The sequence below is a fragment of the Cucurbita maxima genome, unplaced genomic scaffold (assembly GCF_002738345.1).
Source record: "Cucurbita maxima cultivar Rimu unplaced genomic scaffold, Cmax_1.0 Cma_Scf00008, whole genome shotgun sequence".
In the NCBI taxonomy this organism is placed as follows: Eukaryota; Viridiplantae; Streptophyta; class Magnoliopsida; order Cucurbitales; family Cucurbitaceae; genus Cucurbita; species Cucurbita maxima.
In genome coordinates this window covers 3,100,739-3,116,280 of record NW_019272024.1, presented here as the reverse complement: position 1 = coordinate 3,116,280, position 15,542 = coordinate 3,100,739, and the positions used below count along the sequence as shown (strand labels likewise).

General features: G+C 38.1%; 4 protein-coding genes across 5 annotated transcripts; 1 reads left to right on the top strand and 3 right to left on the bottom strand.

Moving 5' to 3' along the window:
• Positions 1-543: 543 nt before the first annotated feature.
• On the bottom strand, positions 544-1,212 carry LOC111483212. Its single transcript, XM_023129361.1, has one exon. It carries the CDS (start codon positions 1,210-1,212, stop codon positions 544-546), a length of 669 nt encoding a protein of 222 aa, XP_022985129.1.
• A 1,845-nt stretch (positions 1,213-3,057) lies between these two features.
• On the bottom strand, positions 3,058-6,256 carry LOC111482829. Its single transcript, XM_023128805.1, has 6 exons — positions 5,610-6,256; positions 5,241-5,403; positions 4,713-4,889; positions 4,516-4,599; positions 3,936-4,017; positions 3,058-3,718 (listed from the first exon to the last, which is right to left on the bottom strand). The coding sequence occupies exons 1-6, from the start codon at positions 5,951-5,953 to the stop codon at positions 3,273-3,275; spliced, it is 1,296 nt and encodes a 431-aa protein (XP_022984573.1). The 5' UTR covers positions 5,954-6,256; the 3' UTR covers positions 3,058-3,272.
• A 1,177-nt stretch (positions 6,257-7,433) lies between these two features.
• On the top strand, positions 7,434-12,343 carry LOC111482924 (AT-rich interactive domain-containing protein 2-like). Of its 2 annotated transcripts, XM_023128969.1 has the most exons (3): positions 7,434-8,575; positions 8,609-8,841; positions 11,005-12,343. In XM_023128969.1, exons 1-3 carry the CDS (start codon positions 7,837-7,839, stop codon positions 11,896-11,898), a joined length of 1,866 nt encoding a protein of 621 aa, XP_022984737.1. In that variant the 5' UTR covers positions 7,434-7,836; the 3' UTR covers positions 11,899-12,343. The 2 variants fall into 2 exon arrangements, with proteins under 2 accessions (XP_022984737.1, XP_022984736.1); XM_023128968.1 differs by having other exon boundaries at positions 7,434-8,841.
• Positions 12,344-12,906: 563 nt separating this feature from the next.
• On the bottom strand, positions 12,907-14,888 carry LOC111482937. Its single transcript, XM_023128985.1, has 2 exons — positions 13,453-14,888; positions 12,907-13,084 (listed from the first exon to the last, which is right to left on the bottom strand). The coding sequence occupies exons 1-2, from the start codon at positions 14,854-14,856 to the stop codon at positions 12,986-12,988; spliced, it is 1,503 nt and encodes a 500-aa protein (XP_022984753.1). The 5' UTR covers positions 14,857-14,888; the 3' UTR covers positions 12,907-12,985.
• Positions 14,889-15,542: the final 654 nt, after the last annotated feature.

The following is a 15,542-nucleotide window of genomic DNA, read 5'->3' as shown; positions in this document are numbered from 1 at the left end:
TGATGTCGTGAATGAAGGTCGACCGTGTAAAGGGTTCGTTTGCCCTTGTTTTCTAGGCTTTATGATGGTCTTCGTACCCATAGATATCTCGAGCTCTTGTACTCAAAATGTCTGGATTACAACTTTTCTTAAATCTATGAGACTTAAAGAAAGTGGCTGGAATGAACTAAGATTTTGTTATAGTATTTATGGATGCTGCAATTGTGATGTCGTGAATGAAGCCGACTGCGTAAAGGGTTTGTTCGCCCTTGTTTTCTTGGTTTTATGATGGTCGTCGTACCTCCTTTACATATCTCGATCTCTCATACTTATAATGTCTAAACTAGTATTTAGAATTTCAAACTTATCAATGCTGACAAAAATAATAACGAACACAAACATGTATTAAATACCCGTTTCTATCGAATATGTAGCTAACATTAATACATATCCATGGTAACATGATAATAAACATATATTAAAGTTTGTATACTCTGTATTACATATAAGATATGCAAAAGGCATAATTAACAAATGGGAAGAAGAAAAATTACTTATTTACTGTTAGATCTCCAGCAAGCCGCCACTTTTGGCGGAAGCGCTCGGAGTAGCATTGGCGGTGGTGGAGGACAAACTCCAGTGATCGGAAAACGCCATGGACGACGAAAAGCTACTGCTCGTGCTGGTACTTCCACATTTAGCCACAGTCCTTACGCTCTCAATCAACTCCTGAGTGTGACCTTCCTCCTCCAAAATCTCCACTAATCGCTTTGGACTAATCACCAATTTCACCTTCCAAACCCCGCCGTTCTTCTCACTGCTCCTCGAAAAAACCTCCGTCTGCGACCTCCTCAAAACCCCCTGATAATCAAACGACATTCTATACGACGCCATACCCGCCGCCGCCGCCGTCGCCTCCGGTACACTATTCGACCTCACGTGCCCCTCACGCGCCCTTATCATTCCCATTTCCCCTTCTTCTGTCTCTCCTCTGTTTCTTCCCCTGTTTCTCTGAAGCAAGTAGTAGGATTTCCCCGGAAGCAGCTCCTCGTTGTGCGGTAATGGGTTCCAAAAAAGATCGTGGCTTTTGAATATTCCATATCCCGGAAACTCGTCGGCGATGCACCCGACGGTAATCGGAGAACCCAACTCCATAATCCCACCGTTGGACGTGATTACCTTGATTTTCCCCTGAATCTCACCAGACCCACCGCCGAATAAGCAGTTCCCCATTCCGATAAACACAGAGAAGCTCTGTTCTACTCTGTTCTGCTCTGTTCTTCTCTGTTCTGTGAGATTGAAGGCCTTTTTTGGGGTATAAATCGGAGGGAAGGGGAATCGGGAAAATGGGTGTCGGTGGAGAAGGTTGTTTCTACCCCTTTTCGTTAAGAAAATGAATGGCGATGGATTTATAGAGGTAGAAGATAAGGATTATGATAGTGGAAACAAAGAGAAAGATGCGAAAAGAAGAAAGGAAGAACAAAGAGTGGGATTGGGATTGGAGTAAAATTATGTTGGTGTTTTGTAGTGGCGATGGATGGCTGGATTTGTTCTGGATTTGTTCTTTCATGTTCATTCATGTTCTTACGCGGAAACTCACATTTATTTTATTTGCTTCTCCAACTGTTTTCATGCATATTTTTTTCCCCACCCTAAGGTCTTAGACTATTTAATTCATTTTATTTCCTTTCTTTTTATAACTTTTAGTTCAAATGCTATAATCTTTACTTCCCGAATGGATAAAAAATAAATAAATAATTCTTAGTTTGGATTGGTATATCTTATTCATCTATGTCATTGTCAACTTTTCCTTGCTCGATAGTTATATGCTATAAGTTGTTACCTTTTTGCTTGCATTAGATAAACACCAATTTTAATATCTCAAATTTTGCTTTCAAAACTCTCTGCCCCGTGTTCTATAACTTTCTTCTTCAACCAGGGTCAGAGGCTCGAGCATACGCGCTTGGTCGTAGGCGAGGCAAGAATGAATTGGCTAAATTCACTTCTTGGTAGGAAGTGAGTGCCCCACACTCCGTTTATTTTTTATTCTTTCAATATTTTTTAAAACATTAGTGAATCGGACTCAAATATATATTTGATAGATCTATTAATTTTTATAATTTTATTTTAAGAATTTATTAAACATAAAATTAAAGGATCACACAGTTAAAAAAAAAAGAGATAAGAAATGAGTAAAATATATTTTAGAAGATTCTTTAGGGCAACTTTGTCTTTCCGAGAGTGGAACTCAATGGACCCGCATGTTTCCTAACACACTTGTTTTAATTAAAAGAAAATTGACTAACTTTAGTGATCTCGGAATGCTTCATTTTTTCAACTCCGTGAAAGAAAAGAATAACTAGTAAATATTATATTTTGAATTTTATTCTATTTTATTCTCTATTCTCTAAAATAATAATAATAATAAATTTATTCTATTTTATTATGTTATTATGCCTAAACACAATAATGTAATGATTATTAATTGAACATTGTAACCTAATATTCTATGTTTAAATTTAAAATTTACCGAACAGTAATTTATTTTATATTAAATTAAATAAGTCGTAAATAGTTCTAATGAATTTTGACTTTCGCTACTTATTTTCTTTTACTTATATTTAAAATATATTTGCATATAATTACATTTGTTTTATAATATTCAATAATTTAGTGACAAATATTCAATTTTCATTTTTAAAATTATTCACAAACCAACTTTTAAGTATGTTTAAATTTGGATTATCTTCCATTTTTGTAGACTATTCTTTTTTTAATTGGGTAATAAATAGAAATTCTTTTTGAAATAATCAAATTACTTTAAAAAAATTTAATTTTAATTAAAATCATTTTTAAAAAAATTGTTTGAAAAAAAAAAAAAAACTTCAAAAAGTAGTTTTTAAGGCACTCCCTGATTAGCGGGGAGTGCTATGGGGTTGACAGTCCCATGCTGATGGTACCACAAATTCAAGAACTGATACTCACTTTGACAAACCAACTCAACTCATCATATGAACACAACCAACTGATTCCACATTTCGCCATTATCATCTTCATTAAGAGCCTACACATTTCTGGTTGCTGCTTAAAGACATTTCATTTCTACGCCCCGATAACGTTGGTTTTTCTTTTCTCCGTCCACCTACGTGGTATTGACATTCTATTCTCTTTAAATCCGGGACAAACACGAACGGAAAATATAAACAAAAAGCTATTGCAAATAAGCAGGTTGTTGTGTATAGAGGGGTATTGTGATCAGGACAAAATGCTTGAGCCTGCTAGCTAGCATCAGTTCATAATCTTCTACCAATCTTGGCGAACCTTCTGCCAATTCCAAATATGACTGCCTTTGTTAATAGTCCACGGTCAATGGTGCAGGCTAGAGCAATGGCTCCACCAACCACAAGCAGTTTGGGAATGTTCTTCCGAGCTGGTTTTTCTGATGAGTTTGAACTTTGATCCTCCATGGAACCATTGTGGGAGCTGTTTTCCAGAGATCTCAAGTAATCTACGTTAACTTTGGTGTTGATTTGAGCCATGAAGGCACAGTGTGGTACCGACGAACTTGATGCTCTCTCTTTTTGGTATGCTCGTAGCCCGGGATCGATCTTTTTAACAGTTCCCCACATTCCTTGACGAACTCCGAGCTTGGCAATTTCCCAAGGGATGCCCATGTCTTCATAGTGAAACAGTATAACCTCGCATGCAGTTAGCTGTCCGTCCCCCTTCTTCGATTCAGCTGCTCACATATCCAATCAGAGTAAGAAGAAAAGAAAAAAACTCTCTAAGTTACATGTTAAAAGGGCTGCTGTTGTGAAGGAAAAGTGTGAGGAACTAACTTCCAAGTAGAAAAGAACGGAATAGAAAAGGGAGAAGGATTCATATTTCCTTATGTTGCAACAACACAACAGGACACAGCATATTGTACCTTAACATAAATATGAGACAATAGTTACCTGCACGAATGCACCAGCTCGAGTAGTACAAATCAACCCGTCTTGGTTTGTTGCATCTTGGTACAGAGGAGCATGGTACACTCTAAACAACGAAAAATATATCGACGTGTTATTGCCAGAAAAGTAATTAGGAAAAATCTCGCAGAACAGCAGTCATTAGAGCACTTCTCCAAGGAAAATCTATAGACCTATTTATGAGGCCTAGCATAGATTCAATAGACGTGACACCAAGTTAAGAGGAACAGTGACTAACTAAAATGTCCCGCTATCACATTTACCGGTTAACTAATGAACTTGAATCGGATAAAACCTGATTATAATATCAACACAAATATACCCTTTTAGGGTCAACACACGGATTGTAATTCCATTCATCACAGAGATAATGATTTTATGCTACAACTTTTCGAACATCACAAAAGGACAGTACTTAGGGGTGGGGGAGTGTGCCCGGATGGGTAAATGTAAGAACCAAACATGGCTCAATCAGACCATACGAGGTTAGTCAGAAAGATAGTAACAAAGAAGAAGACATGGACAAGATATCATGCCAAGAGACACGGATGATTACAAGTTATACCTTTGTGACACAGTAATATGATCGCCCTGCTTCCCAGATTCGTCGCCCGATTATATACTCTCTGTCACTACAGAAGAAAGGAAACTGAACCACCAAAGAAAAAAGGAAAAGCACATTAAAACCGCGTCACCACCAAAACTAAAAGGGGGGAATATAGCATTCACTAGCAGAAATAGAAAAGAAAACAGCTGCCTCACCTTGCGCACCCAATGAACTACCATGGTTCCTGTTGTTGGGCATTCTGCCAAAGTTCTAGCAGATATGAGCATGTCATCCCATTTTGACCGAAACTCGTCATCCCAAAAGAACTCCCTCACCATCTCCGGAGTTGCATTTTCATACACAGTTCTACTTCTATATTGTGGAGGTCCAGTCTGGTAAGGCCACACACAAATGCGAAATAGTACAGTAAGTAAGCTACTAAGTGTTACAGGTCGTGAAAAGCACAGAGATAGGACTTGGACAAAATCAAGACTGATAAAAACAATGTAAGACAGCAAGACTGCAATGATCATATGGAATTCATTTTCCTTGAATATCATACCTTGATCATTCATAGATGAACAATAATTCAATCGGTTAAACATATTAACTTTAATTCAGTTGGCAAGCTAAGAGCTACATATGAATCTCAACAATATTTTACTTAATAATAACTTGTATCTCTGTTATATACAACCATTAAAAAACAGCATTGAAATCATTGTGTAGCAAAGGGGGGCTACCTCAGGATCTCTTCTCCATGCTTGATAACTCATATTCGAAGTAGAACGATCCATCATTTGAATCCACGCGGGTCCAACATCTTTCTCTTCAACTAGCTTCCATAGGTACTCCAAATCATCATCATTCACAACTTTCAAATTTTCTCCTTCAAGTTCTAACAAACTGAGCCACAACAGAATCAGATGTTAGAAATGAATATCAACAAAGGATAATCCAATTTTCAATTCCAACCCACCAAGTACCAAAACTAAACTTAACCAGCTACAAATTTACTCTGTTTAAAATAAGAACAACAATCAATCCAGTGAAGAATTGCTTGAAAGAAAATCAATCCACTGAAGAATTGCTTGAAAGAACAACTAAACAACCTCAAGTCAGAATCGGAGTTCGACGTGAAAGAGGAAGTTTCCTTCTCATCTTTTCCATCGAAGGAGCTAAGTAAACAGCTAGGCATCTGAAAGTTCAAGGAATTGAAGCTCGGAATTGACCCCAACAACGAGAAGGAAGTCGACGTCGACTTAGACTCATCTGAACCTGAAGAATCCAACATTTCTCGTCCCAAATTAGCCCATTTCGGTTTCCAAGTCCACCCCACCAAAACTCCAACAATAACCGCAATCCAAAGAGGAGCAATCAACACCATAAGCTCGCCAAGCACATCAACAATTCTGGGTTTCCCCAAAATCTCCGACAAAATCGAAAGCAAAGCCATACGAATCAAGTAAAAAAGAAGGAAAAAGAAAAAAGAAAAAAAGAAAAACCCTCCAATTTAATCAAACAAATAGGCGTCAAAGCACATAGATTAATCGAGGGTTTCAAGAGAAGAAGAGAGAAACAGAAACAAAAAAACGGTGTGCTTCACTCGAAATCAATTCCAATGATTACAAGAAGGCGCAAATGAATATAAAATGAATTCAGAAAATGGAAGAATAAGAAGACGAAGATGAACGATTAGATTTAGATAACAGTTTATGAGAGTAGATGGAAGAGATAAGGAAGAAAACAAGAACTTGAGAATGGCTGTGGATAAGGATTCAGAGATAGCGGTAGCGGAGGATGCCCTTAAGATTGCCGTAGGCCCAAATAATTTTCATTTAATTTTTACATTTTTTTTTAATTATTTATTTCTATGGTTCATATTATATGCTAATATTTATATACAAATGTATTTATTTATATTGAAGAGTTCTAAAATGGTATTAACATTTGAGGCCATTGTCTCTTGTTGGAAAACGACAAAATGTGCCTTGACAATGAAGATTATTTAAATTTCATTTTTTTTTTAAATCCAAAATTAAATATCTCCTTCTATAGATTTTTTTTTTTAATTTAAAAAAAACCCCGTGTAATTGAGGTCGATATGAGTTACGACTAAGCAAAGAAATCAAATGGGTAAGAACCGAAAGCTAGCATATGAACGTTGGTTGTAATGTCTCGATGATATAACTTGGAGATTTGTTGTCTGGCTTAATGCTTCGAATTGTCACTCCATCTTACTCAACAGTGAAAACATGGCTTGGTGAGTCTTTTGTCTTTTCTAGACCGTCCTTAGGTTTGGAATATGTTTGGGGCAGGGTAGGGTGATAACACGCTCCAACGTGATTGTTGTAACTCTCCATGTCCAAGATTCAACATCTAATAGTCCCGACGTTCTCTGCATTCCTTACGACATGGTCATCTTATACTTCTCGTTTTTTAGAGTGAAGACTATTCTCACAAACCAACATAGATTTTCAAGAGACTATAAAAGTACACTTAATTCGATGACATATATCTTCAATACGATGGGACCTTGGCCCAAGCCCACAAGACACATAAAGCCCGCACATTTTGACAGGGAAAAAAAGAATCTCGAGGACCAAGAGGCTGAGCCAAGTTGAACTCAAAGGAGTAAAGAAGCCCTAAGATGGGCAACGGGTCGAAATGAAGATTTCAAAATTACTCTTTTATCCCTACATTATATAGATATAGACGTGACACGAGGAAATGAATATTTATATTATCACAAATAATTAATTGATTAAACATAATATTAACTAATAAACTAATATTTTCATAATTGTTTTTAATATATTTGGTATATTATTTAATAAATAGAAATAAATCAATCAATTATAAATAGTTTTAATTAACTAATTAATTGAAATTTAATATTAATAAAGAAGAAAACAAGAGAGAGTGTGAGCCTTGATCTTAGAACTTGCAGACTTAGCTTCAAACCAAAACCCTCAGGCCCTAACCATCTTCATCCAAGAGCCCCTAATTGGTGTTCGTTTCGTTGAGTCGCCCCCAACTTCAATCATTTATAATCCGATCAAGTTCCGGCCGTCGTGTATTTGACTGTCCCACGCCACTGCCACCCCTTTTGTCTTGGTTCCATCTTCATCGCTGCTATCTTCGTCTTCATAATGGGTTGCAGGAAGAAAGGAGTCCCAGATTCCCAAAACGAGGTAGAGCCTTTTGAATTTTCATAGCAAAGGGTTAATCTATCTTTTGCGTTAATCTTGGAGGTTTCTGTTTGTTTCGTATGTATTTTTTAACAAGAAAGAAGAGTTCCGTGCGAATTTGCTTTGATTTTAAAGTGGGTTTGTGTTCATGGGGAGATGGCATGTTTCATCTAATGCTTCCATTTTAGATTGCAATAAAGATGTAGATCCTAATCCTAGTAATGGCTGTTGCATTGCTTCGGATTGTTTGGTAGAGGGGACTTATGCAAATGTTGATTATGATGATTGCAAGGCGAGAATTAGATGCTATTTTGAGAAAATTCTTTGGGTTTTTTTAAAGGAAATTGGTCGTAGAGGATTTGTTAGGCCACTGCCTGCGTTAATAGGTGAAGGGGGAGCTTTGGATTTGTTTGAATTGTTCTTGGTAGTAAGAGATAAAGGAGGTTCTCAAGTGGTTTCAGAGAAGAAACTATGGTCTTCAGTGGTTGTGGAATTAGGTTTGGATCTTGGGCTTTCGGCTTCGGTGAAATTGATTTATTCCAAGTACTTAAGTGATCTAGAGAAATGGCTTATGGTGAGATGTGGAGACACAAAACTGGAAAATGGGAGCTCTGATTATTGCTACAAGAAAAGTTCTCCATTTTTGTCGGAACTCGGGGCAAAGATTAACGGTATGTTGTATGGTGTGCCGAGACAAAATAGCATATATGATGAATGTTTTGGATTCAAATCTAACAAACAGAATGGGAACGTTAATGTTGCTGCCGCTGCAGTGGAGAAGGAAATAAAATTCTCTGAAATAAAGAAGAAAGAACACGATCTCCATGGGGATGTTACACCAATTCAACAAGATTGTACAGAGACGCATCCAATCCATGTTATTGAAGATGGTCAAAGTTTGGATGCTGTTAATGTTGAAGCTGAAATAGAATCTCTTGGGAAATATCGAGAATCGTTATTACGAATGCTGAAGTGGGTGAGAAAGACTGCGAAGCATCCTGAAGATCCATTAAATGGTACAATACTGGGGGCATCAAGGTGGAAAGGTTACTCGAGCGATGATGCATTATGGCTTCAAGTAATCAGTGCAAAGGATGCTCTTCTAATTAGGAAGGGTGTTGACAAAATCGCTGAGAAACGTCTTTTAATACAGGTAGATTTCACCCACTTATTCTGATTGTAAGCCAGTTCTCTCTCTCTCTCCCCCTTCCCCTTTTTTCCTTGACCGATCGACATACTTGCTTTCTTGCTTTGGACTGCAATTATGCGCAAACTGACGTGTGCAGGTATTACGATCTTTGGCTTTCTTTTTCAGGATAGAGTCTTCTGAACATAATCAGCGCCCTTTTCTTTCATATATAGAAAGGGAAAGTTACCTCCTGCTATTATAACCTTGGGTCTCCATCATCATAAGCAAGCAGCATACGACTACTGTCTCCCTGTCTTGCGTCCTATGTGATAACACGATGGACACAGTAAGGAAAACTTAGATCTTTGTCATTGGGTTTACTAGCATAGTCTTTACTTTATCAGGGATTCTTAAAAGGCCAATAGGATCAGGTTTGACCTTGTTTATGGGTTCTGACGTTTTCACCTTTTAGCTCACTATTAGGAGTTTACACACTCAATTTTCATGTAAGTTCGGCTGAAAAAAAAACGGAGCTCTTGCCACCACCAATAGAATGTGTTTATATTTATTACATTTCTTTTGGGAGAACAATGTCTTAGTGTTTTCTAAATGGAAGTTGTTATTCGTTAGTTATAAAGTCGAGTGTCAAGTTGTGCAGGGTAGTCTATGCTCTTGGTGGGGGGAGATTCAAGGCAGCTCATAGGGTTTCAAACTTAAGAGAAGGATGATTTCTTCGAGGAAAGTTTACGAGATGGATATGAATGTATCTGGGAATTCGAGGGTCAGGAAATCAAAAGTGGATTTACATAGCTTCCCGGAGATGAGTAGGATTGAAAGGACGAGAGTTTCATCGAGAATTTTGAGGATTGAATTAGGCTTAGGAGATCGTTGGAGGTGGTGAATATTAGTGAGAGCTCTAGATGGAAGAAAAATTCCCATGTCCAATGGATTTAGGAGGATGATGCTAATAGAACCTAGGAGGAAGAGTAACCTAGTGAATGTGAGTACGACCTCTTTCACTTAGGAAGAGGATATGTCTCACATCCTCCAATGTTTGTATCTTCCTTCGTGCAACGTTGTTTGTAGGCATTAAGGGGGGGTTTTTTGTAAGGGGTTGTTTTTTTTTTTTTTTTTTGATAAGAAACAAACTTTTCATTATCAAGGGAAGAATACACAAGGAGGGGAGATGAGATATCCCCACACACCAAAGGCTTACATAAAAGATGCCCAACTGGTAACAACGAGATAAGCTATAATTACAAAATAATTTAGAAGTGCTAGACGAAGTAGAAGCAAAAAGAGTGAAAGGATCCCGAAAACCTCCCTGCTAGACTCATGGCTATTGAAAAGCCTCGAGTTTCTTTCAAACCAAAGCTGCCAAAGGAGGGCAAACACCCCTTTAGACCAAAGAATCTTGGCTTGCCCTTTAAAATGCATGCCAGCAATGAGCTGACATAGGGCCTCTGACGCTTTGCTAGGCCAACACCATTGAATACTGAAGACTTTGAGTTATACTTTGTGGCATTCACTTTCCTCCATATGGTCTCCTTCTCATCATGAAACACCAGCCCCATTTGGCAAGGGGAGCCCAATTCCTCATGGCAAGGTTACAATAGAAATAGGGAGGGAAGTTATTTCCCAGTTTATAAGATTTATCATTCCATCCACTTTGCCACCTTTATTACCCAGTCTAAGCTTTCCTTCTGCCAATAGGATATTGCGATCTATGAAGTAAAAACGACACAGTTTAAGTAATTTTTCATGACATGCAATAATTATCCTTTTGCTTTAGACTTTTCATATATCTTTTATTTTCCTTTTGAAAATTTGGGAATCATTGTGAGCTTGTTTTGATATATTTATGACAAAGACATGTTCATACACTTGGACACAACTATTAATTTATTTGGTTTCGTACATTCTTTATTGAACCGAACCATGAAAGGCTGCTTTCACTTACGCTTATATGCTGATGACATATATAAGTTTATGAGACGTGTTTATATAATTGAATATACTGTTCTAGTGCCATTTATGTTTAGTGTAGGCAGTGCCTATGTACTTGCTCCTTAGGAAGCATAAGTTATAGCTTCGAAGAAAGAAGCTTATCTGTCAATGGTTTCTTTGTTTAAACAGAATGAAATGAACTACTGAGTTTGAGGAAAAAAAATTGGTTTAAACTTGCAGAAGAAAGTAAAGATGCATCCATCCATTTATGAGGATAATATTGATAACCATCGCCTCTCTACAGAAAGGATAAGTTGCAGCAAAAGATTTAAAGCTTCGACCGAGTCCGTATTCGCCACGTGTTCTAATTCTTGTCCAACCGTTCGAAGTAATTGTATTAGTAGTAGTCTAACAACAGAAGTTGGGAAGGGACTCAAGAATCAAGCAGTCTTGAATGGTGATATACCATCTGAAATGGAAGACGATCATCCGAATGAAGATTCAGCTGAGGAGACGGTTCCCGTGGGTGCTTTATGTCAAGCAGATTTACCTGAATGGACTGGTAATAATTCCGATAGTGACTCTAAATGGCTAGGGACACGGTTGTGGCCTCTTCAACACAGAAATAGTAATTCCGTACGTGATAGACGCGCCATTGGCAGAGGGAGACCGGATTCATGTGGCTGCCAATTTCCAGGTTCGGTTGAATGTTTTAGATTTCACATAGCTGAAGCAAGGATGAGATTAAAGCTCGAGCTTGGCTCGACATTCTTTGCATGGAGATTTCATCAAATGGGGGAGGAAATATCTCTGCAATGGACAGCTGAGGAGGAAAAGAGATTTAAGGAGTTGGCTATGTCAAGTTTCAACAATCATAATCGGTGCTTTTGGGACTATTCCTTGAGATGGTTTCCAATGAAATCAAGGAAAAATCTGATAAGCTATTACTTCAATGTGTTTCTTTTACGGCTGAGAAGCTATCAGAATCGCGTAACTCCGAATAGCATCGATAGCGACGATGAAGATTTTGAGTTTGGTTGTGTTAGTGGTGGGTTTGGAGACAAGGCAATGGAAGTTTTAGGCTCAAAGTCTTTAGAATGTTCTATAAACAGACAGGTCACAGATGTGGAGTAGTCTAAAAGTGGAGCAGAATCTGAAGTATCCAAAAAAGAGGGAAAGGAACGCAATTTGACAAGAACTCGAGTTACGTTTTAGCTATACAACACCGATATCGGTACTTTATCGTACTAGGTATTATATTTTTTGGGGAGGATCTGTATGGTATCGGCTGGTGAGAAATATGAGGACCAAAGAGAGCCATTGCTACATTTGTTTGTTCTGAATTTGTGCTGTGTGGAACTCAATCTGATAGTTCTTGGTTTTGTATTTGGAGTTTGGTTTTAATCATTCCAAGGGGCTCTGATAAGAAAGCTTGAGAATAGCTTACCAGACACGTTTATATCAGTGATTCGTGGAAAATTTTGTCATATTTTTAAATAATTTGTCGAGGTAACGTTTGTATATAATGATTGAATCTTCGTTGTCGCCTATTATATTAAGGCCTAGAATTTTTTGTTTACTAATCTAACCGAATAAGAGAATGGTTGGTTGTGCACAAGGTTAACGATGAAGTCGACAACTATTCGGGAGTAATGAAACATTTACAGGAATTGTTGAGAAAATTGAGTTTGTTACGCAGAAATAGATGAATGTAAGGATTTAGAGTAGAAAATAAGCTTGTAAGTTGGAGGAGGCAACATTAGATATGTGTGCCTAAAAGCATTGCAAATCTGCAACAAAACAAGTCGTCAAAGCTACCCGAGTAGCATTGGGACACTCATCTTAAGCATTTACTAAAAAAGCACTATCTAAACGACAACGAAAATATGCATTAACACGTTTCTGCTCGTAGTGTCACGATGCTACTTACAATGTCTCGGTGCTATTCAGAATGTAATAATATCACCAATATCACAATGTCATCATGACTTTACGGCCTCTAATTTTTTTAGGCTTTAAATATTCTCGCATTGTGCTTGCCATTTGGGAGATAACGTCGAGGCTTGAGAGATCATGTCTAAAACGCAGAAGTAAAGACGACATTCTCACACTCGATCAGTGCATTAAAATTGACTCATATACCTATGATAAACGATATCGTGTTTGAAGGGGTTGATAAGAGATATGAATTGTATTTAAAATAATAAGGAAATGAATTAAATCAGTTACTGATCTCCCCTTCCCTGCAGGTACCCACATCAACACCCAACACTCCTTCCTTCTCCATACCCATCACTCTGCAACACTTCCTTCTTGGTGCCTGAGAACAACAAATCCACCATTGTTGAGTTCACTATATAAAAACTTATGTATTAACCATATGAATACAAATTTAGCTTAAAACGACCCTTCGTTATAATACCCTTAATTTAACGAACGTATGTAATATGCTAAATTAACTTCAAAAATACTTCATATAGATAGGACTGTTATTACCCGTTTCAAAAAATATTGAACTTTAAAATTAACATTATTAATTATGGTTTTATGGTTTCATTTATATAATAATAGTAACATATTTTTAAAATTTTTTTAAAAAAATTTAAGAGTATAAATCAAACTTATAAAAATTCTAAACTATTTATTTTTTATTTTCTTTTAAACTTAAAGAGTATTATTCAAACTCACCTGTTCCCAAATTGTGGGGTCGTGTTTCTTAACCACCACGACCATGTGAAGCTCACCGGGATCGGCCATGTTCCATTTGCAAAACGGATGCGGCGAACGCTCGGTCAAATACTCCGTCACAGTAACCCCTGCAGAGGAGTTGAAATCGGCATCGGAAAAGTAGAAGATGAACGGCTTCTGACACGGATTTCTGACAACCGGCCGGCTGTTGAACGCATACGCACTGTAATCCGCTCTCCGGTACCAATTCAAGAACGTTCTCATAGGCAGCTCAATCTCCCGCGCCGGAAAAATCCCCCGGGAAATTTGGACTGCAAAGCCCCACGAGACGGACACGGTCCACCCCCTGGCTCTGTCGTAGCAGATCGATTGCTGCATTAGGGCTGCAGAGTCCAGCCGCATCGGGACCAAGAGTCGCCGGAGAGCTTCCAGCCTTGTAACCGCCGGGAAGATGGGCTCGACGATGTCGAGATGGTGCAGGGATACCAACGGCGTCACTGGGTGCGCTGCGAGGAGCCCGAATAGGCTGCCGTAAATGTCGTACTGATGAAATCCGAGTTCCTTTGTGAGTGGAACGCCGAGCTCCGCCATACACGCCTGAATCCGATCATCGGAGCCATAAAGCTCCGGGTATCTCTCTAAACACCCATCCTGCATTTTCTCGATTTCCTTCGCTAATGGATAACTAATTGCGAATCCTCCGCCGCCATACGCCATTCCGTACGAAAATTTCATGTTCTGTAAATGGCTCTCCGATGAGCTTCCGATGTAATAAAACCCATTATGATCGTATTTCCTTAGCACTCTCACCAGATTCTCCGCCACAAACACCGTGTCGTCGTCCCCCATCACCACCCACCTCACATTCTCCGCCCCTAAACGCACCGTCTCCGCCACTATCCTCGATATCCTTATCGCCGACCGCTCCCCCTGTTTATTCCGGTATGCGAATCTTTCTGTGTCTTCCGACACCACCACCGGCGGGATGAGCTCTGCCTCCTCTGCCTTCGTCGCCACCGGCTCATCCAGCCAGACCACCGCCCTCATTTTTGTGGGGTCGAACCAGAGCTTTATATACTCTTTTCTGCTCTGCCATAGCTTTGCCGATGCGGCGATTCCGAACACTATGTCTTGGATTTCCGTTTGGGAATGGGGTTTTTGTGGGAAATTGGGGATCGTTTGATTTCTTATAAAGGGTTCTGATGAAATTGAAGGGACAGTGATTTTTTGGTTGTTGACTGTGATGGGTTCGTCGCCGTCGGGGCAGGGCTCGCCGGAGTAGAGGACTTTGAGAATGTAAGCAATGTAAGTGACGGATAAGAATAGGATGAGGAAGATGAAGCGTTTTGGGACTGATCGGAATTGAGAGCCTCCGTTGGCCGGAAGCTGGTCGGAATTTTTCATTTTTCAATTTGTCAACCCGTTTTAAAATTAACTCATCGAATCCAGATAATTCATAATTCAACCCAACCCGTAGAAGTTTGGCATATTATCAACCTACTTAAGAATGGCTTATACGTATGAAAAAATTTGAATGTTATACCATTTTTGGTCACAATCATACCGTTTAAGGTAAAGTTTAAGAATAAATTTATATAAGGTAACTTTGTTTTTTTCTTTTGGTGAATTATCTCTGATTTGTTTCCTTCCTTGTCAAATCTAATCCCATCCTTCATTTAAATTTTTATTTTTTTTAATCAAACATTTATTTATTAATATTTGTAATTGAATTTCAATATAAACCGTGTCGGCTACCGGTAGCACATATTATTTGATACAAATATCATACACTTCATACTTAGTATGAGTGATGATTTGACTTAATTGTTTCTATTCGGTACCGTATGTCGAACCCTTTGCTTGGAGTGAAGATTTGTCAATATGGACTTTCAATTTAAGTGGATCCCACCTTAAAAATAAATCCATTATTTATTTTTAGCTAAATTAATAAAAATATTTATAAACTTTAACGTTCATATAAAAACACCTTTCAACTTTCAAAAGTTTTAATAATATCTTTAAAATTTCTATAAACGTCTCGAAAATATTTAGTTTTGGATGAAAACAGTTTAAAAAATAACTTTGAACTT

Excerpts from the sequence above, each read along its gene's own strand:
- LOC111482937 (XM_023128985.1), bottom strand. The coding sequence starts at position 14,856 with ATGAAAAATTCCGACCAGCTTCCGGCCAACGGAGGCTCTCAATTCCGA. Across the intron at positions 13,085-13,452 it reads ACCCCACAATTTGGGAACAG|GCACCAAGAAGGAAGTGTTG; the intron begins GTGAGTTTGAAT and ends TGTTGTTCTCAG.
- LOC111483212 (XM_023129361.1), bottom strand. The coding sequence starts at position 1,212 with ATGGGGAACTGCTTATTCGGCGGTGGGTCTGGTGAGATTCAGGGGAAA.
- LOC111482829 (XM_023128805.1), bottom strand. The coding sequence starts at position 5,953 with ATGGCTTTGCTTTCGATTTTGTCGGAGATTTTGGGGAAACCCAGAATT. Across the intron at positions 4,890-5,240 it reads CATGGAGAAGAGATCCTGAG|ACTGGACCTCCACAATATAG; the intron begins GTAGCCCCCCTT and ends TGGCCTTACCAG. Across the intron at positions 4,600-4,712 it reads TAGTTCATTGGGTGCGCAAG|TTTCCTTTCTTCTGTAGTGA; the intron begins GTGAGGCAGCTG and ends TTGGTGGTTCAG.
- LOC111482924 (XM_023128968.1), top strand. The coding sequence starts at position 7,837 with ATGGGGAGATGGCATGTTTCATCTAATGCTTCCATTTTAGATTGCAAT. Across the intron at positions 8,842-11,004 it reads AGAAACGTCTTTTAATACAG|AAGAAAGTAAAGATGCATCC; the intron begins GTAGATTTCACC and ends TTAAACTTGCAG.